At 38.6% G+C, this 21,267-nt stretch overlaps 1 protein-coding gene across 1 annotated transcript in view; it reads left to right on the forward strand.

The window, feature by feature from the left end:
• EXOC4 (exocyst complex component 4) overlaps positions 1–21,267 on the forward strand; it is a 689,199-nt gene that overhangs the window by 81,322 nt on the left and 586,610 nt on the right. Inside the window, exon 7 of the mRNA XM_090287528.1 lies at positions 15,141–15,315. Within this exon, the coding sequence (XP_090143654.1) occupies positions 15,141–15,315 (175 nt within the window). The remainder of the gene's footprint in view (positions 1–15,140; positions 15,316–21,267) is intronic.

Consider the following 21,267-nt stretch of genomic DNA (forward strand, 5'->3'; position numbering starts at 1 on the left):
TATTTATAGGATTATTTTGTCATTCACAATCTATCTAGAGTTTGTAAACCTCTGTTCACTCTTAACAGAAAATATTTAACTACTGTTGTTGTCAACTTGATAACAGTTAGGGGAACATGGGCTAATCTGATCTCCCAGAACCATCTGCTACGCATAACGTCCCCAGAAAAGCAGGCGGCATCTTCATTTTCAGATGGCTGATGTGATCTGCAGCCTAACCAATTTCTTCATCTCCTGCTGCCTATTCACTGATTCCTTCCCAGAACCTAGCTCACGAGCATTTTCACATCATTTTTGTTTCAAAGAAGCTGAAAGAAGTTCTCTAATATTTAACAAATGAGAAAAGTGTGAAGAGGAGGTGAAAGAAATAGGTCTCCCCTAAGGTGTGATATCTTGTCAAGAACATGAAAAAGAAAAGAATGTGGTAAAAGAATGATGGGCATGTGGGAGGCATCTGTGCCATCTGTTTGCAGACGGTCCTGTTTAAACGTTAAGATACAACATTCATTGCAGGGGAGGTGCTGGCGACCTCTTCCGTGCTGGCGACCTCTTCTGTGTTGGTGAAACTGCTGGGCTTGAAGAGGGCAGAAGGATTGAAGGGGTGGGAGCCATGGCTGCCAGAGATCTTTTACCCTTTTCAGGAGGAAACCATTTTGCAATGTTCCTGATCTGCCTTGTGAATGAAAGAAGATTAAGTGTCTGATATAAAAAAATAAAATAAAAAAAGCAGAGAACATTGCATGTTCTGTGCTTATTGTCATATTGAAGAAAGGTTCGCGGGAAACATAGGAAAGGAATATGGGTGTACTTGAAAGCTGCTGAGAGAGGAGGTCTTAAATATTCTCACCACAAAAAAGAAATGGTAGTTATGTGAAGTGATGGAGGTGTTAGCTAACGCGAAGTTGGTGATCATTTTGCAATATCTAATTGTATCAAATTAACACATTGTATACCTTAATCTTCCATAATGTTTTATGTCAATTATATCTCAATAAAGTGGGGGAGGAAGCTTGCCCTATTCCAAAAATATTACCTCATAGAGTAATACTAGAAAAATTATTCATAAATCACTTCTTGGAGATAATAAAAGTTAAGATTTTCAGGACTATATTTTATTACTTAGTTGTATATTAGTTTTAGTACAAGAATGCTTAAGTTCTCTAGGGGGATTATTTAGGAATCTAAGTCATCACTTTCTCTGGTGAGCTAATTAAGATCCATTTACTCTGTGACTGCTGATCAGACTCCTTACCATGTTCAGCTATCTCTGAGAGGCCTGCCATTGATCGCAGCGGGGAAGAATGAATATGTCAGTGCAAATAACGCCCTTCTCCAGAGGAAAAACAAAATCAATCCAGGAAATGAGTCAGGAACGCCATCTTTATATGAGCCAGAAAACGAACTTGTATGGTAGAAGGAAACTACTTTTATTCTTAATTCCACTGCCACCAAGCTTTGTGAACTGTCAAGTTATTTCAGCTTTCACATTTCCCTGGGTAAATCTGGGATTAATAATAATGCCCCTACCTGTGATGAGGCCAGTAGCGAGGCTCAGTCAGGTGAGACACCAGATGGCAAACTGCTTTGCAAAGCATAAATGCTACAAAACTGCAAACTCTGTGATGTCTGTGATGTTATAAAGAGTGTTTGCGGCTTTCAGCATGCATAAGAATCATCTCAAGCATTTACTCCCGGGGGCCCTGCACCCAGAGATTCCAATTTAATCACCCTCCACCACAGGGCTAATTTGCATTTCTAATTCTCAGGTGACATTGGTGCTGAGATAAAAAACAAAATTCAATAAAAAGTTCTCTTATTAACAGTTACCTTCTTTGACTCTTATTTATTAATTCATTAAACTTCTTTGGCATTTAATATGTGCCCATTCCTAAATCAGGCTGCAAACACAAGGTTAATTCCCCTCATGGTCCAGTCTGGTTAGAGACTGTAACAATAGGATGGGTCAGGAACTAGAGAAGCCCAAAAGATATGAAATATATCCTGAGATGCACACCAAAGCACTTGAGTCATATTTGACACCCCTTCTAAACATCACCAAGGGAAGGATTTCATTTGACACAAGGTTTTATTTGTGTGTTTTTGCAATGAAAAAAGTGCAGTGCCCGTTTGAACATGGACTGCCTTTTGTGTTATGACACCAAGAAGTGTGCAGAATGATAAGACCTAAGGCCACTCCCACTGTGGGTCAAATAGAGAAGTGGGCTTTGATGCAGCGTGAAGGGTGACACTCAATGATGCTGTCAATTACATCCCATGGAGTACGTTTTATCTATAATTCCTCTAGCTGGTTCAGGCTATAATTTGGACCTGCTGTCGTATGCAAAACAACAGAAATCAAAAGCAGATTTTTTTTTTTTTTTTTTTTACCTCTGACAAATACAAATCACAGATTTAAGAAATGTAATATTGAGTAAGACCTTTAGCCCATTCAACCAAGGCCCCTTTCTCTGGAGACTATAATCAAAGGAAATATGCAATCAGAAAGACAACTGTCCAACTTCATGTTTACTAAAGAGCTATAGACGTGACTGACTTTACTAATTCACTGGATACATGATAAGGCTATCGTCAATTAATTTACGTAAGTCTTACTAGAAAGTACATACATCTTCCATGATAATTGTATATTTTAGATAATAATTGGTGCCGTAAGTGCCATAGGTAAAGGACTGATTCATTTGTTCTGAAAGTATTTCAGTAAAAATGCGCGGGATGTATTCTAGGTAACAGTGACATTTCTTCTATATGTCCCTGGTTCATCCTATTCATACCCTTCAGTATTTTAATAGTTGGGTGTATGTAAAGCATGTTCTCACTGATATGTGTAATCAAAACCAGGGAGTTAATCAGATGGAATCAATCACTGAAGTCAAATTTACTTGCTTCCCATTTGCTCTGATTCGAATTAACTAGTCATCTAAATTAAAATCGAGGTCCTTCCTGATTCTAAGCATGTCCAGGTGCTACATGCAGTGGTTGGGAATGTCTACAAAGAGCCACAAAGACAAATGCTTGACCTTGCTTCAAAGCTGCTCTTAAATGACTTTTCCACAAAATTCTGCATTTCAGATACTTAGGAGGAGGGTCACTATTAGAGAAAGAGAAGATGAAAGGAAATACTACATATTTGAAAAAGAAACACATGCCTGACTCTAGCAACAGGTTGAAAGAAATCATGAAAAATATTTCATTTATTTCTCTTTTCGTAAACACTCTACTTTACTACAAAATTAACATTGGTACCTGTGTCTTTAGACTTTCTAAGACCCCTATTATAACAGTATGCCCTCATTCTGAGTTCTGAATTTTTAAAATATATTTTTCATCTTTTAGAGCAATCATTCAATGTCTTTCCACAAATATAAACTTCATAGAATAAGAAGCCAGAAAAAGAAAAAGGAAATGAGGCAAATATCAACCTTGAACAAAAACAGACGCTAAAGAAGATGTTTCAGTGTTATAGTTGTTTGGCAGTCATTTAGCTAACCTGATAATCAGTTATGTGACAGACACACAGGAGGCAGAAATCAAAGGGGTACACAGTCCATTCCAATACAGTGTAGTGTGTTATGTCCATTTAAAAGTAGTGTAGCCATTCCTTCAGATTCCAGATGTATCAGAAATACTAAGATTATATTAGAAGAAAGTTTGGGAAGTATTATTTTTTATAATCTGAGAGTGGGGAAGTCCTAAATTTGATTTAAAAACCTAGAAGCTATAAAAGAAAACATTGTTAAAGATAGCCTCAGAAAAGCAAATGTCCAATGGCCGGACATCATAAACTTAAAAGAGAAAGTGGGGAAAGATTGCAATGTAAATACTTAAAAACTAATTGTCTTAATATATAAAGAGTTCCTGCAAGTCAATAAAAAGATAGATACACTAGAGAAATGGTTAGGTGCTATCAAATAAATGGAGCTCAATAACTACAACTAATATAAAACAATAATCAAAACTTTTTTTTTTTTTTTTTCCTAAAGCATCTACCCAGACCAGCTCAGGTCCCCATGACTTTATGCTTCCATGGCACACTATGTTTTTCCTTTGTAGCTCTTAATACAATCTGTAATAATTTTATCTCAAGTTTCTCTGATTAATGCCTTTCTTCTCCTCTGGACTTTAAACTTGACATTAAGTTTGATCCAATTTTTGGTCTGTGACACACAGATATTCAATATATGTGACATTCATGTTTTTCATTCAACAAATATTTATTATGGGTCAGGTGGGCACTCTGGTAGATTCTGGAGATATGGTGCGGAATAAGGAAAAGTAGTTCTCTGTTCTCTTGAAGTGTCCATTCTAGGAGCAGTCAGAAAATAATCAGACACACAGAGACACCTATATCATAAAAAGTAATCTGATGGACATGATCCAGTTGGTGTGCAAATAGGTATTACATTTCCACATGATACCCCCAATAGGCATGTTCATTTGTAATGATTTTTTCTGATTAAAATAACTTGAGGAGTACCTTGAATTAATTCTTAAGTAATGAATATATTTTCCAATATAACTTAATATCTGCAAAATAGAGTGGAAAATAAAACATACAACCTTACTATCCAAACACAACTATTTTTAGCATTAATACGAGTCCTGTGCAGAAAAAGTCCAGCCATTGTTACTATAATGAGAATGATGACATTGATGTAACTTGGCAGTCAAGGAGAGTGGACTGGAATGCATGTGCATGAACAATGACGACTTCACTGTACTAGTCAGTAGGGTCAGTAGATGCCATTGAGTAGTATGTGTACTGTGTGGACATCACATTCAAAATGACTGAGCAGGTAGAGCAACGAATCTGCATCAAATTCTGTTATGCTTGAACATTTCCTCTGTGGAAATTATTCAAATGATTCAGAAAGCCACGGCTATGGGCAACGGGTGATTGGCAGCTTCATCATGATAGCACGGCCACTCATGCATCACATCTCATGCAGAGTTTTTTGGTGCAACATCAAATCACTCAGATGGCTCATCCCCCCCTACAGCCCAGATTTGGCATTCTGCACCTTCTGGCTTTTCCCAAAACTAAAATCACCTTTGAAAGGGAAGTGATTTAAGACCATTGATGAGATTCAGGAAAATATGATGGGGGCAGCTGATGGTGACTGGGAGAACTGTATGAGGTACCAAGGTGACTACTTTCATGTTTCTTGTGTCTTCTTCAATTCATATCTCTATTTTTCTTTTCTTTTTTTATAATAACTTTTTTCTTCTTTTAAAAAATATTTAATTATTTTTAGAGAGAGGGGAAAGGAGGAAGAGAGAGAGGGAGAGAAAGATTGATGTGCAAGAGATACATTGATCGGTTGCCTCTTACATGCCTGCAACCCAGGATGTGTCCTGTCCAGGAATTGACTGGTGACCTTTTCGGTTTGCAGGCTGGCACTCAGTCCATGGAGCCACACCAGCCAGGGCTCTGTTTTTCATATTGCATGGCTGAATGACTGAATACCTTCTGGACAGAACTTGTATAAGACAGTATTAACTATAACCATTATGCTATACATTAGATCCCCAGAACTTATTCATCATGGAGTTTGTGGAAGTTTGTAATCTTCAGCCACCATCTACCCATTTTCTCCACTCCCCTAGTCCATTTCAACTGCCATTCTAGTCTCTGTTTCTTTGAGGGATTTTTTTGTTTTAATTTAGATTCCACATGTAAGTGGTATCTTATAGTGTTGGTCTTTCTCTGACTTATTTCACTTAACACAATGCCCTCAAAATCCATACATGTTGTTGCAAACAGTAGGATATCATTCTTTCTCATGGCTGATTAATATTTCATTGTACATATGCCATGTAGTCTATACACATTCCTCTGTTGATGAACACTTAGGTTTTCTTATCTTGGCTATTATAAGTAATGCTTCAGTGAATACGAGAGTGTAGATATCTCTTTGATATCCCGTTTTCCTTGTCTTGGATTTACTTCGAGAAGCGGGATTGCTGTATCATTTAGTCGTTCTGTTCTTACTTTTTTCAAGGCTCCCCCATACTACTTTTCATAGTGGTTGCACCAGTTTACATTCCCACCTAACCGTGCACAAGGTACCCAGTTTTCCATATCCTTGCCAACACTTGTTTCTTGTCTTTTTGTGGATAGCTACTCTAACAGGTGTGAGGTGATATCTCACTGTGGTTTGATTTGCATTTCTCTGATGCTTAGCGATGTTGAGCATCCTTTCATATGTCTGTTGGCCATCTGTGTGTCCTCTTTGGAGAAATGTCTGTTTATGTCCTCTGCCCACTTTTTAATTGGATTGTTATTTTTGATATTGAGTTGTCTGACTTTTTTGTAAATTTTGGATTAACCTATTATACCTTTTGGCCATTTGTATGTCTTCTTTGGAAGAATGTCTATTCAGTTCCTCTGTTCATTTTAAAATTGGATTGTGGATTTTTTGTTTGTTCATTTTTGAGTTGTGTTAGTTCTTTTTATATATTGGATTATTAACCGATTATTGGATATATGATTTGCAAATGTGTTCTCACATTCCATAGGTTGCTTTTCATTTGTTGGTGCTTTCTTTTGCTGTGTAAAATCTTCTTGATTTGATATAGTCCCACTTATTTATTTTTTCTCTTGTTGCCTTTGCTTTTGTTGTTAAGTCCAAAAAGCCATTGCTTACCTCTACATTTTCCTCTGAGAGTTTTATGGTTTCAGGTCTTGTATTCAAGTCTTTAATTCATTTTGAGTTGCTTTCTGTGTATGATGCAAGAATAATGGTCCAGTTTTGATCTTTCGCATGTGGCTGTCCAGGTTTTCCAACACTCTTTATTGAAGAGGTTATCCTGGGAAAGGCTTATGAAAGAAAGCTACTAAAACTTTTATTAAAAGAGAGGGGGCCTGGGTTTGTTTTGTCATTGTAGTCATTAATTTGCTACATGTTAGAATGAGAGCTTTCTTCCAAGTCATTCCCCTAGAATTCAGAAACTGAGCACGAGAGACCGACTTGGAAAGTGGGGAAGTGACGCAAGAAAGAAATGACTCGAGCCAGGGCCCCGCTTAGTGTCCTTTTTATTTTTACCGTGTTTCATTCTATACTGCTAATAGTTCTTTCCTGTTCTTTTCAGAGTGCAGATGGGGAATTAGTCAGCACTCCTCAAATAGTCGCTTCTTTTTAAATAAAGATTATTATTAAAAAGTGGTGAAACTTATTTCTACCCTGTAAAAGTAGCATTAGATAACCTTGAAGATTAAATGGGATCTATGTCCTGTTTGAAATGAGAAGTACTGGCTTAGCCAAGCTTAGTAGGAAAATGTGTATGGGAGATACAGGCATGTAAAACTAAGGCCATTTTGATATGAAATCATTGATGATCAAGTTCTTTTAATTTCTCATATAAAACCTAAGCTCCAAGTTCAGTATTTTCCTATCGTTCAGAGCATAGTAGTAGCAGGGACATAAATATTCTGTGGTTATTGCCTTTGTCTGTCAGACAAAGGGAATATGCAGACCCTAATAGAAAGGTCTCAGCACATGAATAGTTAGAACAGAACTGATTTTCTCCCGTGTGTGTGTGTGTGTGTGTGTTTGCTTCGTGACCAAGTAAGGCAGCTTCTTGACTGCAAACATGGGTTTTCCAGCCAAATGACTAATTCAAAGGTTCCTGGATGTTAAATTTAGATCCAGGTAGTTGTATCTCACCTTAAAAATTAAACATTTTTCACAGGCTGACGATGTAGCTTTATGCCACAGACACTTCTTTTCTTGTGCAATTGTGGCAGTTCCTTAACATTTTCTTCTTACCCCTTGGCTGTTTTTCCTGGTGGCAGTTGAAGATGAGACACGTAGGGAGAGCTGCGGGTAGCGAGGTAGAAGATCTGGGAGCAGGAGTAACATTTTCCTTATATCCGTAAGAAGGCTGTTTTTAAAATTTGTCAGGTAATTGGGTTTAAAGAACAAATAGTTCCTTCATCTTGACACTTTTCTGTTTTCATACAAAATAGATTTTATTACTGTATTATTAAAGTTAGTTCTGAATGCATGTATCTTTCAGCTTGTAACTATACGGTATTCTCTCACTTATCGCGGGTATTGCGTTCTAGAACCCCCCCCCCCCCCGTGAAGCAGGAACCTTACATTTATTCTACACTCTTAAACCTACGTCACTTTAACAACATACGTATACAGTACCGCAAAATCCTGCGATATAGCGAAAATTCCGCGATTAATAATTAAATATAGTATTTTTTAAAATCCCACGATACAGTGAGGCCGCGATAAGTGAATCGCGATATATAGAGAGGGACTACTGAAATTCTTTTGGTTCTCATGTTTAGGTTGATAAGGTTATCTTTTTGAGAGAAGGTGGTGCAAAATATTTTTTATTGTGGTCTTCTAAAACCAGGATGTGATAATCTATAACCTCATTTCCTCATCATTTATCATCTATAATCAGGTCTCTACCGCTCCCATCTACTGGATCTAATTTTTTTTTTTTCATTCTTCATTCAACAAATGTTCATTTGTTGCCTATCAGGTTCTGAACATTATGAAAAAGACTAGAATGCATTAATAAGTCAGACACAGTTCTTAACCTCAACAAGTTTACTGTCTAGAAGGGGAGAGGCAGGGACTGGAGGAGAGGAGATTGTTGGATGGCTGTTTTAATGATCCAGGGTAGAGATGATCTGATTGGAATTAGCAGAGTAACAGTGACAAGGGAGTGAAGTAGTCCCATTTGGGAGATACTTAAAGAGGTGGAAATAGAGGAAGTTGGCTATTGATTGGATTGGAGGGAGGTGGGGATGATTTGCTGGGGCACGTGGTACCATTCACTGACTCCGGGGACAAGGAGAAGTAGGTTTGGGGAGGAGTGTGCTGAGCTCCATCAAATCATGTTAAGTCTGATGCCTACAGCTCAGCAGAGCGATTTGGCCAGAAGATGCTGGTGAGTTATCCGAGGTGAGCGAGCTCACCCAGAGAGAGCATGAGGATTGAGAAGAGTTCACAGCATTCCCACAAAGGGTTCCGGACACAGAGCGGCCAGAGAGGTGGAAGGAAAGCAGAGTAGTGTTGCGGAGCCAGCGCAAGGCGCGAGTGGACAAGAGAAAGAATAAGGAGTGAGGAGTGTCTGTTAGACGGAGCAAAATGGTTATTGGAGACTTGAGCCAGAGTTTTTTAGTGAGTGCTAAAGGGATAAAAACCAGTTTGTGGTGAAAAAAGTAAAGGCAATGTAGATACTTCTCTTGACACTCTTTCTAGGCTTGATTTTCCTAACATTCTCCAGTATTGATATGTCTTTGGCCTCTTATCTTAAATTGCTTCCTAACACTCTTTAAAAGGAGCATTCTCCCAAATTGAGTCCTTTGTTCTCCTCTTATCTTTGAACTTGGTTTTCTTGGCTATAAAATGAGGATATAGCAGGTCCTAGAATAACCTGGCTTTGTGTCAGGTCCATTTGTTACAGTGTTAATGACATGCCATAGGAATTTTACTCTTGATTATATCAATTAGCCTATAATTGGTTTTGCTACATGTTGTTTAGTTAAGTGAGGACCTCCCTCACAGGGTTGTCTCAACAACTAGATGAGATAATCCAAGTGGCAGTCAGTATGGCCGTTGTTGATGTTGGTGTGGTGGTCTTTACTGTCATCCTCATCATAGTTGTTGATGTTGCCGTCATTGTCCTCGTCATCCTCTTCCTCTTCCTCCTTGTCACTTCAGCCTCACTGTTCTATGGGTCTCTTCCACTGTGACGGCTTTCGCCGCCAGCCCCATGCAGCGGGCTCCAGGCTGGCGTCTCTTACCCTGGATTTCTCCTAAGACTGCCCCCTCCGTTGCTTATTCTTTTACTCTTGATTCAGGCATCCACAGACTTTGACTGGCTGCCTTTTCCACCCTGGGCATTTGGCCACATGTTAGAGCAAAGGTGTAGTTACAAGGAAGCCTAAAACAGGGACCCGGTCCTCATTTTCTGGCCCACGGGGCCACGCACACTACTGTTCTGTCACCTTTTGCAGTCCATTGTGATCATCTGTTTTTGTTCTGGAGGGAAATAAAGGCATTGGCTCTTACTCTGTGAGTTAGGTTTCTTTTTAGTTATAAGTGACAGAAACCCAACTCCAACTAATTGAATTAAAGAGGGAGCTATATTGGAATGATACTGGTGTATCTTATGGAATATAAGCAGGACTAACCAAGCTGAGGGAAGGACAGAGATGCAGCTGGAACCATGGAAACATCTGGAGTAGCTCTTGCATTTCCTTTTTAAATTTTTCTGTAAATGGTAACTGTTAAAGGGGCATAAGAAAAATTTACTATTATTTTGAGGTTGCTTTTTAATTATGCTTTCACATATCATTTTGCATTTAATACAATCAATTTGGGATTAGGAAATTTGTGTCTGAGCAACCTGAGATCTGGAAATGTCCCATGGCATATTGAAAGTCACATGACTCTTCGTCAGAGACCTGGTGTCAAGTCTAGGTTTCTGACAGTTCTTTTTACTGCCACTTAGCAAATATTTTGCCATCCCAGGTTTAATATTTCCTTCCACTACCTATGAAGTTGTATTGCGTATTATAAGACACTGTTTTCTGCCTCTTGAAATAGTCTGTGTGTGAATATGTTATTTTCGTCTGATGTGTAGAAATTGCAATTAATTGGAACTAATCTCTTAAATTTCTTAGGCTTATTCCCATATGGGATTTTCTCTTATTCAGTTCAGTTTAAGGAATCATTTAGTAATTTAATGATTCTGCCTGCTCTATTGTCTTTTAGATCAGTGTTGAAAACCTTGACACCAACAGAATTTAAGCAACCGTGCTAACTGCATCGTAATGTTTTGATCCTCCTCTTATTTACTTAATATTTGTGGTGGGAGTGGTGTGGGGAATGGTTTTCCTGGGGCTTGTGTGTTTAGTTCATCCTGAGTGTGTCTGCAGCTAAAGTAAACCCTTGTTTTCTCAATCTGGCATTGTGTGGGCAGTTGAAGAATGTATATGAATATTAACAACATATTTTAGTGTATTTCTGGTAGCTTTAAGTTGGGCCAGACTAGTGCAGATTTATGTTCAGTTTATGTGAGTGATTCCTAATCTCTTGTCCTTTGATGCATCAGGAGAAGGTCTTCTTACTTTCTCTTTTTCTGTTCTAAACAGTGTATAAGTTGGTTGCAAAATGTGTGATTAACTTTGGTTTCTTTTGTTATCAGCCATTCACTTACCCTCTGCTGAGTGCAGCTGCCGATGCTGCTGTGAAACCCATGTTACCATGGTCAGGGGCAAACTAGGAGTTGCAAATCTCTCTCTACCTCTCCTGACTTTGGAGTAGCCTTTGACTCTGCTAAAACTCTTTTCCTTTGTGTTCTAAAATTTTCTTTTCCTGGCTTCCTCTGCCCTAGCTGCTTTTTTAACCACCTTTTCAATAGCTTGCTTTTCTTTTTTCTTACTCTGCGTTTTATTCCTGTGGTCTCATTCGCTGAACTATTTCTCATTTTTTTAATTTCCAGTATCAGTCTCTCTCCTGAGCTCCAGACTTGCCTAATCAAGTACCTAAGTATATGACACCTTAGATGTAACACATCCAGATCTAAACCAACATGGCTCCTTCCGAATATCTACCTTTAATTATCTCTCTCTCTCTCTGGAAAGGTAACCATCTTCCTCCGAGTTGGTCAGGCCAGAAACCCAAAGAAACCTGGACTGCCCTCTCTTCACTGTTGTATCGTTTCCTTGACTAGTTTTCTTCATGTTCTAATTTGATCCTTCCAGCAGTCCTGTGAGGCTCCTAGAACAGGTATTAATTACTGTATTTTTTTGCCCCATAAGATGCACTTTTTACCCCCTGAAAGTGGGGGGAAAATGTCTGTGCATCTTATGGAGCAAATATTGTGTCACAGACCATGATGTGTATTACCTGACCTGTCAGCGGTGGCGACAGCTGTTAGAAGAGGAAGCGGTGGGCCTACGCGAAACTCCTGGGGATGCTTAAATGTCCCACTTTTCTGCTGAATCTCTGGGCATCTGGTCAGTATGAAGACAGCGAAGGAAGTGGTATCACTGATTGTGAGCAACTGAGCTTCATAAATTCTGACACTAGCGATGATGAGTTCTTGGGGTTCCCAGAAAACTAGAAGAGTACTTGAACCTTCAAGGATCTCCTCATTTGTTAATGACAGTGATGATGGTTCTTAACTGCTGTTGACTGCTGTTCACTTTACATGGTTGAAATATTATTCTGTTATATTTTATTAAATATTTTAGTACACTGTTTGGTTCAGAATATTATTTTTCTTGTTTTCCTCCTCTAAACCTAGGTGCGTCTTATGGTCAGGTGTGTCTTATAGTGCGAAAAATACAGTAATACTTTGAGTTTACAGATGGAACACTTGGAGAAGTTGAGATTTTTTTTTCCCCATAACTAAAAGGTTAGGAATGATCCGTACCAGGAAAGAATGTGAATCTTTTGTTTCTTGCAGATTACTCATATTAGAAGGGAAAACAAACAGCCAAACAAGCGAACCTAAAGAGAAACGCTGATGTCCCCCTGGCATGGGAATCTGAAGGAATTGGCTTCCTTCCACTGCACTGTTTGAGGCATCAGCTGGATTCCTTTTTTTCACTGGTCCATATATTTTCTTCTCACCGCAGGGGAGGTGTTGGCCTCTCACTGTCCTCTCTCAGAGCTTCCCTCTTTGAAATGGGTGGCTGTTTTAGCGCAGGCAGACATGCTAGTAGACTCTCACCACTTCTGACCTGCCCCTTCTCCCTATTTTCTTCCCCGTGTGGTCTTTCCTGTGCTGTGACGGTCACACTGCAGCAGGTCTATGTTGGCCTTCATCCTCCAGGAGTGACAGAAGTGGGCACTCTGTCCACATTGTAGCAAAGGATCGCTATTGCTATGGTGTCAATAGACACCATGGATCTCGTCTTAACACCCCAATTCCCTGCTAGGTCTCTTTCCTAAATAGCACGGTGACCCTGGTTGCTGACTTGGTCTTGTCCTTGAGTGCAGCCAGGGTGCAGTCATGCACCTGGTGGCCCTGGAGATGACCAGGCAGCTGCCACTTCTTTCCTAGTGTTTGCTGCCTCTCTGCTGGTTCACAGGCCTATGCTGAGGGCTTCCTGCCGCCGGGAGTCGGACACCAGGATGCCTCAGGCTTCCGAATGTCATTGGTATGATTTCTAAGAATGTTGGGGTGTAACATAGGTTATCAAGTTTAAATTTTGGCGTTCTAACTGCCATCATGAGCGAACATAACAGGTCTTCCTGCCAAGAGAGCACAAAACATATCAAATTAAATATATTTACCTTTGTGAAAAGTCAATAGATGTTTCTATTTTTCTTATTTTTGCTACGCATCACTGAAAAATACTTTATGGTCTGTGGATTGATATTTGGGAACCACAGGCTTATACACTCAGCATAAATCTTTATTTGAAGAGTGGGACCATCACTTAAGCATTTACTCTGTATGATGCCAGATACCAGTTTTATACCAATTATTTTCTTACACTTAATTAACTATTTTGGCTGTTGTATTAAACATATCTTTCTGTACTTGGTCCCCTTCTTGGCTTATGTTTGAGAAGCTCTCTAATAACACACGAGAAAGAATTATTTTAGGTATATGTGCATATATATATGAATTGACCTTTAAAAGATTTTTAAAAATTATATTCAAAAGGTAGGATGGCTCTTATTTACAAATACAATGTATAAATTCTGGATTATGTATATTCTAGATTGGGAGTAGTACATAAATTTTTATTGATTCTGTCTCATCTAAATTAAAGTGCCAAATAGATATTAGGGTTTTATTATAAGAGAGTTATTGGCTGTCACATGGGCCCATTAATTATAGTACTTGGGCAGCGAAGAAGCCAGAGGATAGATGATGTGCTGTATGTTTTGATGAGATTGTAGTTATAACCTCTCATTTATAGTAATAAGATCTTGTTCATTGACACTGATGACAAGCTCTTTTCCTCTCCTTTTCTTCTTTCCAGGTTGGTTTATAAATCTATTTAGGAACTATGAACCAAGAGCCACACAATATACAATGAAAATCACATTCCAAAGTTGTCTCTACTTGTTCATGGTGTACACACTAAATTCATTCAGCAAAACTTGCTGACCACTGTTTTCAGTGCTGCTAGGTATACAGAGATGGATAAAGCAGTGCACACACTGAAAAGCTAGTAATGGAGAAGGGAGTTAAAATGTGTAGGTGTAACTAAATGTGACCCACATTTACTGAGTCCCATATGGGAGTCCCATGTGGCCAGTCCCTCAGAAGTGGGGTAAAACACTACAAGTTCAGAGGAGGAAAGAGGGCTCAGAGCCTGGGGGGCCAGAGCAGTTGGAAGCTCTGGAGGTGGAGGAGTTCCTCTGCTTTCATGCCACAGAGCTCCACTCCACCGTGGGACTGACACCTGCAGTCCGGGGCCAGGGTGAGAGGTAGGGGACTGCATGCACTGACATGGAAATCAACTTTTGTTCTGGGCCCAGCTGCCTAGCAACCTCATTCTGTGTCCTTGAGTATATAAAATTGATGCAATAATATGTGTCCAGCATCTCTCACCATGAAAAATGAGATAATGCGGATGACTAAGCCGCTCCCTGCGGTGGCAGTCAGATTGCCTGGCAGGTGTGTATTTTTTTCAGGCACTTTACACCGTGCATTTGGATGGTCGTAAGCACAGCTTCCCATGACGGAAAGGATCAGTATCTTTACCAAAGTGCCTATTTATTGCTAGGGAATAGCATTTTCTGTGTAACATCTGAAGTGTCTAAAAAATTGCCTGAATTCCTTGGAGAAACTACTTAAAAGAATACAGAGCAGTAGCACTGTAATCATTAAAACATGTTAAAAAGGAAGCAAATGTTTATTGAGTTGCTACTGCTAGTTTTAGAGACTTGACGGTTGGTTTTTACATTCTTACGTCATTTCTATTTTATGCAGCGGAAACGGGGGCTTAGATAAGCTTTCAGAAGTTTCTTAGATCCTCCAACTGCTTGAAATCAAACCTGTCGAAATCGAATGTGCTGTTTGCATTGTCCCTTTAGTTTGGTGGTTTCCTTGCAGGCCAGTGTACATAAATGACCTTTGGGCACATGTGTTTCTGTCATTCACTTATTTTCTTTCTTGGCTAGGTTACTTCTAGAACTGCTGGAGTTGCTCTTTGACAAGTTTAATGCTGTAGCCACTGCACACTCTGTGGTCCTGGGATACCTGCAGGACACCGTGGTGACGCCACCGGCTCAGCAGGAAGATGTCAAATTATATGACATGGCAGACGTGTGGGTGAAGATCCAGCATGTCCTCCAGGTAAGGTCCTTTGACAAAGAACGCCTTCTTCATTCAGAGTAACAGGTTAGAACCACAGCACCAAAACCAGCCACCTAAAGTATTCTCTTCATTGTAAACAGAGTGAGAAAATAATGTTTCTATTTAAAGGTGATGCTGCTGATCTCATGAACCTCTATCATCTTTCCGAGACTTTAAAATTAGAAGGAGATGCTTAGTACCTAGCAATCAAGGATGTACAGTGTTTGGCTTTCTGTTGCAGGGTATTTTACTTCACTCAAATGAGTCCTATAGCAATGTAATCACTTATTAAAATGTTCTTAAAGACTATTTTATAAACATATGTAGCTTCATTTTATGACCATTTTCCTACAGTCAGCTCTTGTATATATTGGGGTAAATGACAGGTCAAGAGCTTATTTTGAGATGAGACTAAATCTGTAAGTATTAATGAATCATTTTGATGGATTTGGTTAAGATTGGAGAAATGATATTGCTGTTTGGGATGATGTTGCAGAGATGCTATTTAGGAATTCTATTCTGTTTTCTCTCCATGTGCCAGGAAAACATATTTGATTTGTCCAGATGAAAATTAGAAATACAATTAAGAGCTGAAACAAATTTGACATAGCTAAATAGAAATGTCTTGGTTAAACAGTATGTACTAATATGAATAAAAATTAAGTATATGTAGGAAATTGAAAAATGTTACTGTAGAAATGAAATTACTTGCATGGCAAATTGGAGTCTTGCAGGAATAAATAAATCATGATGGAAAGTTGTAGTTATTTTTGACAGTATAGACACTTTCCTGGTGGACTGAATGATTAATTCTTGGTCATTCATTCATTAGGCTTTTTTTGGGGGGTGGTGATGTTCAGTTTGTGCACTTCATTGATGGTTCATAGAAAGAATATTCGATACAACTATGTTCCCTGAGATCTTTTTGCCATTCTGTCAATTACTATATGCCCATAGTAGGTACTTGATGAATATTTGTGTATTGAACAAAATACCTTTATTGTTTAAAAGCTAGTTATTTAACATTTTATATGTGGTTTGCTAATCTGTCTTATGGAAATAAAACGTGCCTTCATGCTACATGGTCATATTAAGAATGAAATAAGAGACTTTAAAGCTATTCAGAACTAGTCAGAATTAGGGACTTCACGTGCACATCATGCTGAGCTTAGCTCCCGCTGCCAGCGGCTGTGAAGGTGGGTGTGCCCAGGCAGCCGGAAGTCTGGCGAGAGACAAGAACACGGGGGTGAGCGCCACTGCCATCCAGCTGTGTCTTCGGGATGCTTTCTGGTCTATGGCACAGGGATTCCTATACACAGAGCGGTAGCCTCGCTCAGAGCAGCAAAGGCAGAGGTCAGAGCTCAGGGAGGTGCAGGCAGCGGGGCTTTGTGGCTTAGGATCCTGGAGAAGGAGTGGCACAGAGGGGCCCCAGAAATCTGACAGGAGTGCCAGCGAGCCTTTGTTCGAACATGAAGCCGCGCACACCACAAGGCTGGGTGGAAAACAGCTCCTGTGGGAAGCGAAGCGGAGATTCCAGAAGTTGCCCTGTGCTTGGGAATGTGGGAGGTGGCCTGCTCAGTGTGGGGGAAACTTGTGAACATCCTGTGCTTTTCAGTGTGACCTCAGAAAGGCTATGTCTTAGGAATAAGGCTGCGCTACCTGTAGAGTAAGGGTTACTCTAAATCTCATATAACAAAGCCCCACACCAAGTCTCTACAGTACCGGCCCAACCAACTTGTATATTAAGTGCCTTCCAGAGCAAAACTCACTATAAAGTAAGATAATATATGATCCAGATCCTCAATAATGAAGCATCTATACTCTCCAGCATACCACTGTTATACTTGCAAAAAAGCAGAAAAATGTGACTGATGGTTGGGATTTTAAAAAGTTGAAAATTAATATCTGAAATGAAAACTTTATCAGATTTAGCAGCAGATTGCCATGCTGTAGAAGAAAGGATCAGAGAACTTGAAGATAAATCAATTGACATCACTTATACTGAAGCACAGAAAAAAAAGTGGACTGAAAAGAACAAAGCATGAGTCATAGTGATCCCTGGGACCGTATCATGCAGCCTAACATTCGTGTAGTTGCAGGTGCAGAAGGAGAGGGGAGAGAGATTGGGGCAGAAAATTATGGAAGAAACAATGACCAAAATTCTCATTTGTTAAAAAGAACGTAAGCCCACAGGTCTGAGAAGTTCATCAGACCTGAAGCAGGATTAACACACATAGAATGTGGACACATCATCAGGTTGCTGAAAAACAAGGGGAAAAAACCTTACAGCTGGCCAGAGGAAAATAGACATTGCCGGTGATAAAATTCTTCATTAACCTCTCATGAGGAGCATCGTAAGCCAGGAAGTCAACGGATGAAATCTTGAAATTGCTGGGGAAAGAAAAAATTGTCAATCTGAAATTTTGTAGATATTCTTTGAAATGAAGGTAGAATAGAGACATTTTTGGATGGACGAAAGCTGAAAGAATTTGTCACCGTTAGACCTGGACTTCAGGAAATGTTATAATAGAGTTTTATCAAGTGAAAGGAAAGTTATACCAGATGATAGCCATTTATAGGAAAATATAAAGGAGGTCAGAAGTGCTGAATGTGTGGGTAAGACTAAATTTCACATTTCTTATTGATTAATTTCTGTTTGGAGGAAAAAAGATATATATTGGTTTTCATAATATATTTAGAAGTAAAATGGGTGGCTGTAATTGCACCAACGGCGGGAGTCAGGTAACTGGAACTGAACTGCTGTTTCGTACGTTATACAGGTACGTCTGGGCGACAGTGCAGGTTCAGCTCCAGGCCATTGCAGTAAAGCAAGTATCGCAGGAAAGCAAGTCCTAATCTTTGCACTGGGGGAGGGTCTCGCCTTCAATTTGTTAAAAAGCAAAAATAAAAACAGAAACCCTCAATATCTATGAAGCAAAACAGAGTAAAGCGTAATAAAGCAAGGTGTGTCTGTGTATGAAGACGTATATTGGTTCAAGTAAATTGCGTTGAATTCAGAATGCATATTTTAAGCCCTAGAGCAGAACTAAAAATGTACTATAGATGCATAGGTAAAAAGTTAGTAAAGGGGATAAAATTAAATAGTGGATAAATATTTGATTAATCTAAAAGAAAGCAGGAGAGGAAGAATAAAGAATAAATGAATAAAAAATAAATGCAACTGCATAGTTGGATCTGGAGAACATTAGGCTAAGTGAACTGAGCCAGCCAGAGGAAGGCTAAGACCATCTGATCTCACTTATATGTGGAATCTAATGAGCAAAATAACCTGTCAAACAAAATAGAAATAACACACACAGAAACACACACACACACACACACACACACACACACACACACACACACACAACACCCCCGACACAGACAACGGTATGATGTTGCCAGAGGGAAAGGGGGGTCGGAGGAGGTAGAAGAGATTAAAGGGGGGAAAGTGACTTGAGGTGGTGAACTCACCATACAATATACAGATGATGTGTTGATATTACAGAATTGTACAACTGAAACCTATGTAATTTTATTCACCAATGTCATCCCAATGAATTCAATTTTTTAAAAAACTGCCAAGCAGAATATTACTGGGTAAATTGACAAAACTAAAATACAGACAGATTTGACAACTTGTCATCAAATTGTTCAGATAAAAATATTTGTGTGTATGTACATATACAAAAAAATGGATAAAGTAACAAAATGTTAACAGTAGTTGAATTTGACAGGCTTATTTAATTTTCTTTTTTTTTTTTGCCCCTTCAGTAGAGAATTCAGTCTAGGGTTAGATAATGCATTTATTTTTTCATGTCTCTTTAATTTAAGCTTGAACATTTCCATAGCCTTCCTTAAGCTTTTTAACTGTGGCATTTCAGAGAATAGATCCCCGTTTTTAAATACAAGTTACTCATTTTGGCTTTGAGAGATACACTTAAAGTATAAATTATAGATTAAAAGTATGCAGCTGGAAAGAGATATACTGTGAAATACTAATAACAATAATTTGTATAATGGAAACATTGGATGCTATTGGAATATATAATATTAGATGGAATTATTTCTATCGTAGTACTTATGGCATTTAAAACCTGAATATATAGTATGTTATAGCCTATGTAATCCTACTCTCACAAGGTTACAAAATATTTTATGAATAAGTTTCTTATCATCTGATATTTGACTAAGACTAATGTTCTAAATTTAAAACATTCAAGTCTTGTAAGCTCGATGCTATTTATAATAATATCACAAAGAATTAATTACAGTTATGAACAAAGTAAGATATTATGCTTTACTTACTTCAGACTTGTCAAATGTATATAATTACTACATTTTGGAAAACAAAGCCCATTATCTCATATTAACAATATTTATAATAAACTGAGTAACTTTAAGTTCTATCAGACATTAACTTGAAATGTTAAAATGATTAAAAATATGTGTCTGGCTTATTAAATGAGTCATACTTTTCACACATGTGATTTTATAGAGTGATTTGGAGATCGTATCTTCATATTATGGAATGAGTTATTCATTTGTTTGTTTATTTAAACAGCTTTATTGAGGTATAATTTCCATGCCATTAGATTCATCTGTTTAAAGTATAGATTTCAGTGACCTTTGGTATATTTATTGAGTTGTGCAACCGTTATGAGATAGGATTTTAGAACATTTTCATTACCCTGAAAAGAAATCTTGTTTCTATTAACTGTCCTTTCTTCTGTTCCCCACTCCCTTCATCCCCAAGCTGTGTTTAAGGCCCTGAAGTAGTATCACTTGTGAGTTCCATTTCTCAGTGCCTTATAGTGCCCAAATCACGCACTTGGCAATACCGTTGCTATTTCCGTTCATGCATACATGTACCGTTGGCGTAAGCTATTTGACAGATAAAGAACATAAAACTGAAATTTGGCTAATAATATAAGGTGAGAGGTCTAACACAGAAATAACATTTCATTTCATGTATCGTGTTTAATTGGTTTGAGGTCAGGGTATGGCAATGTTCTTTCTCCTCTTCCCGTTTTCTCCCCCTCTTTCCTATCTACTTTTCTGCCTCTGTTTCTTTTTCCAAACATGTTTTAGAAGAATGACCTTAGTCAGAACTTGACTTAATCTATGGTTGATTGGTTCTTAACTATTTTTTCTACTCATCTTTATTACTAATGCGCAGATTCGAGAATAAAGCCTTTCTGAACATGAGATTCATCTAAGTATTTTAAGTTATACAATAGAAATCATTTTACAACTTACAAGTTGTTTTTAGGTCTCTGTATTTTCCAGTTCCCCCCACATTCTTTCAGGTTACAGATTACTTAGTAATATTAGGCTATACACCCGTCAATACATCGAATATGCAGTGCCACAGACATATAAATGAACTAATGTTGCTTAATGTAAGAACAGTAGTTGGCAAAATGAGTTATACACCTGAGACATGTCGAATGGACTAAGAAAGGTTTTTAAGATTGGTGATGAACTGATCCTCGGAGGATTCAGAGAGGGAGGAATGAAGGGTAGGATGACAAATAGGATGATGCTGGTGGGTGGCATGAAGGAAGGAGTGTGGAAGGCTGTTCAGGGGTAATTAGGAAGCAGGCTGGTGCATTGGTAACCACGAGTCTGCTTTGTGGACTGGAAGATATGTTTGGAGAGTTAGATCTGGGTGTAGGCTGTGGAAGGAAGGCCTGCTGTCCTCGGCTGGTTTGTGATGTATCTTTAGACTAATGGTTTTTGAAGCTGGGTGTATGTTAGATTTAGCTAGAGATTGGTTTCTGTGTGTTTTCTATTTGTTTGTTTTTGTTCTTTTAGTTCCTTCGGTGATTCCAATATGTTTGTTTAGGGTCCTGTAATTGGGAACCCAGTGGTTCTCAAACTGTGTTTCCTAGACCAGGATCAGTGGTACCTGGGAACATATTAAAAATGCAGAATTTTATCCCTAGGTCA

This window comes from Furipterus horrens, unplaced genomic scaffold (genome assembly GCF_987537825.1).
Source record: "Furipterus horrens unplaced genomic scaffold, mFurHor1.1.pri manual_scaffold_9, whole genome shotgun sequence".
Classification (NCBI taxonomy): Eukaryota; Metazoa; Chordata; class Mammalia; order Chiroptera; family Furipteridae; genus Furipterus; species Furipterus horrens.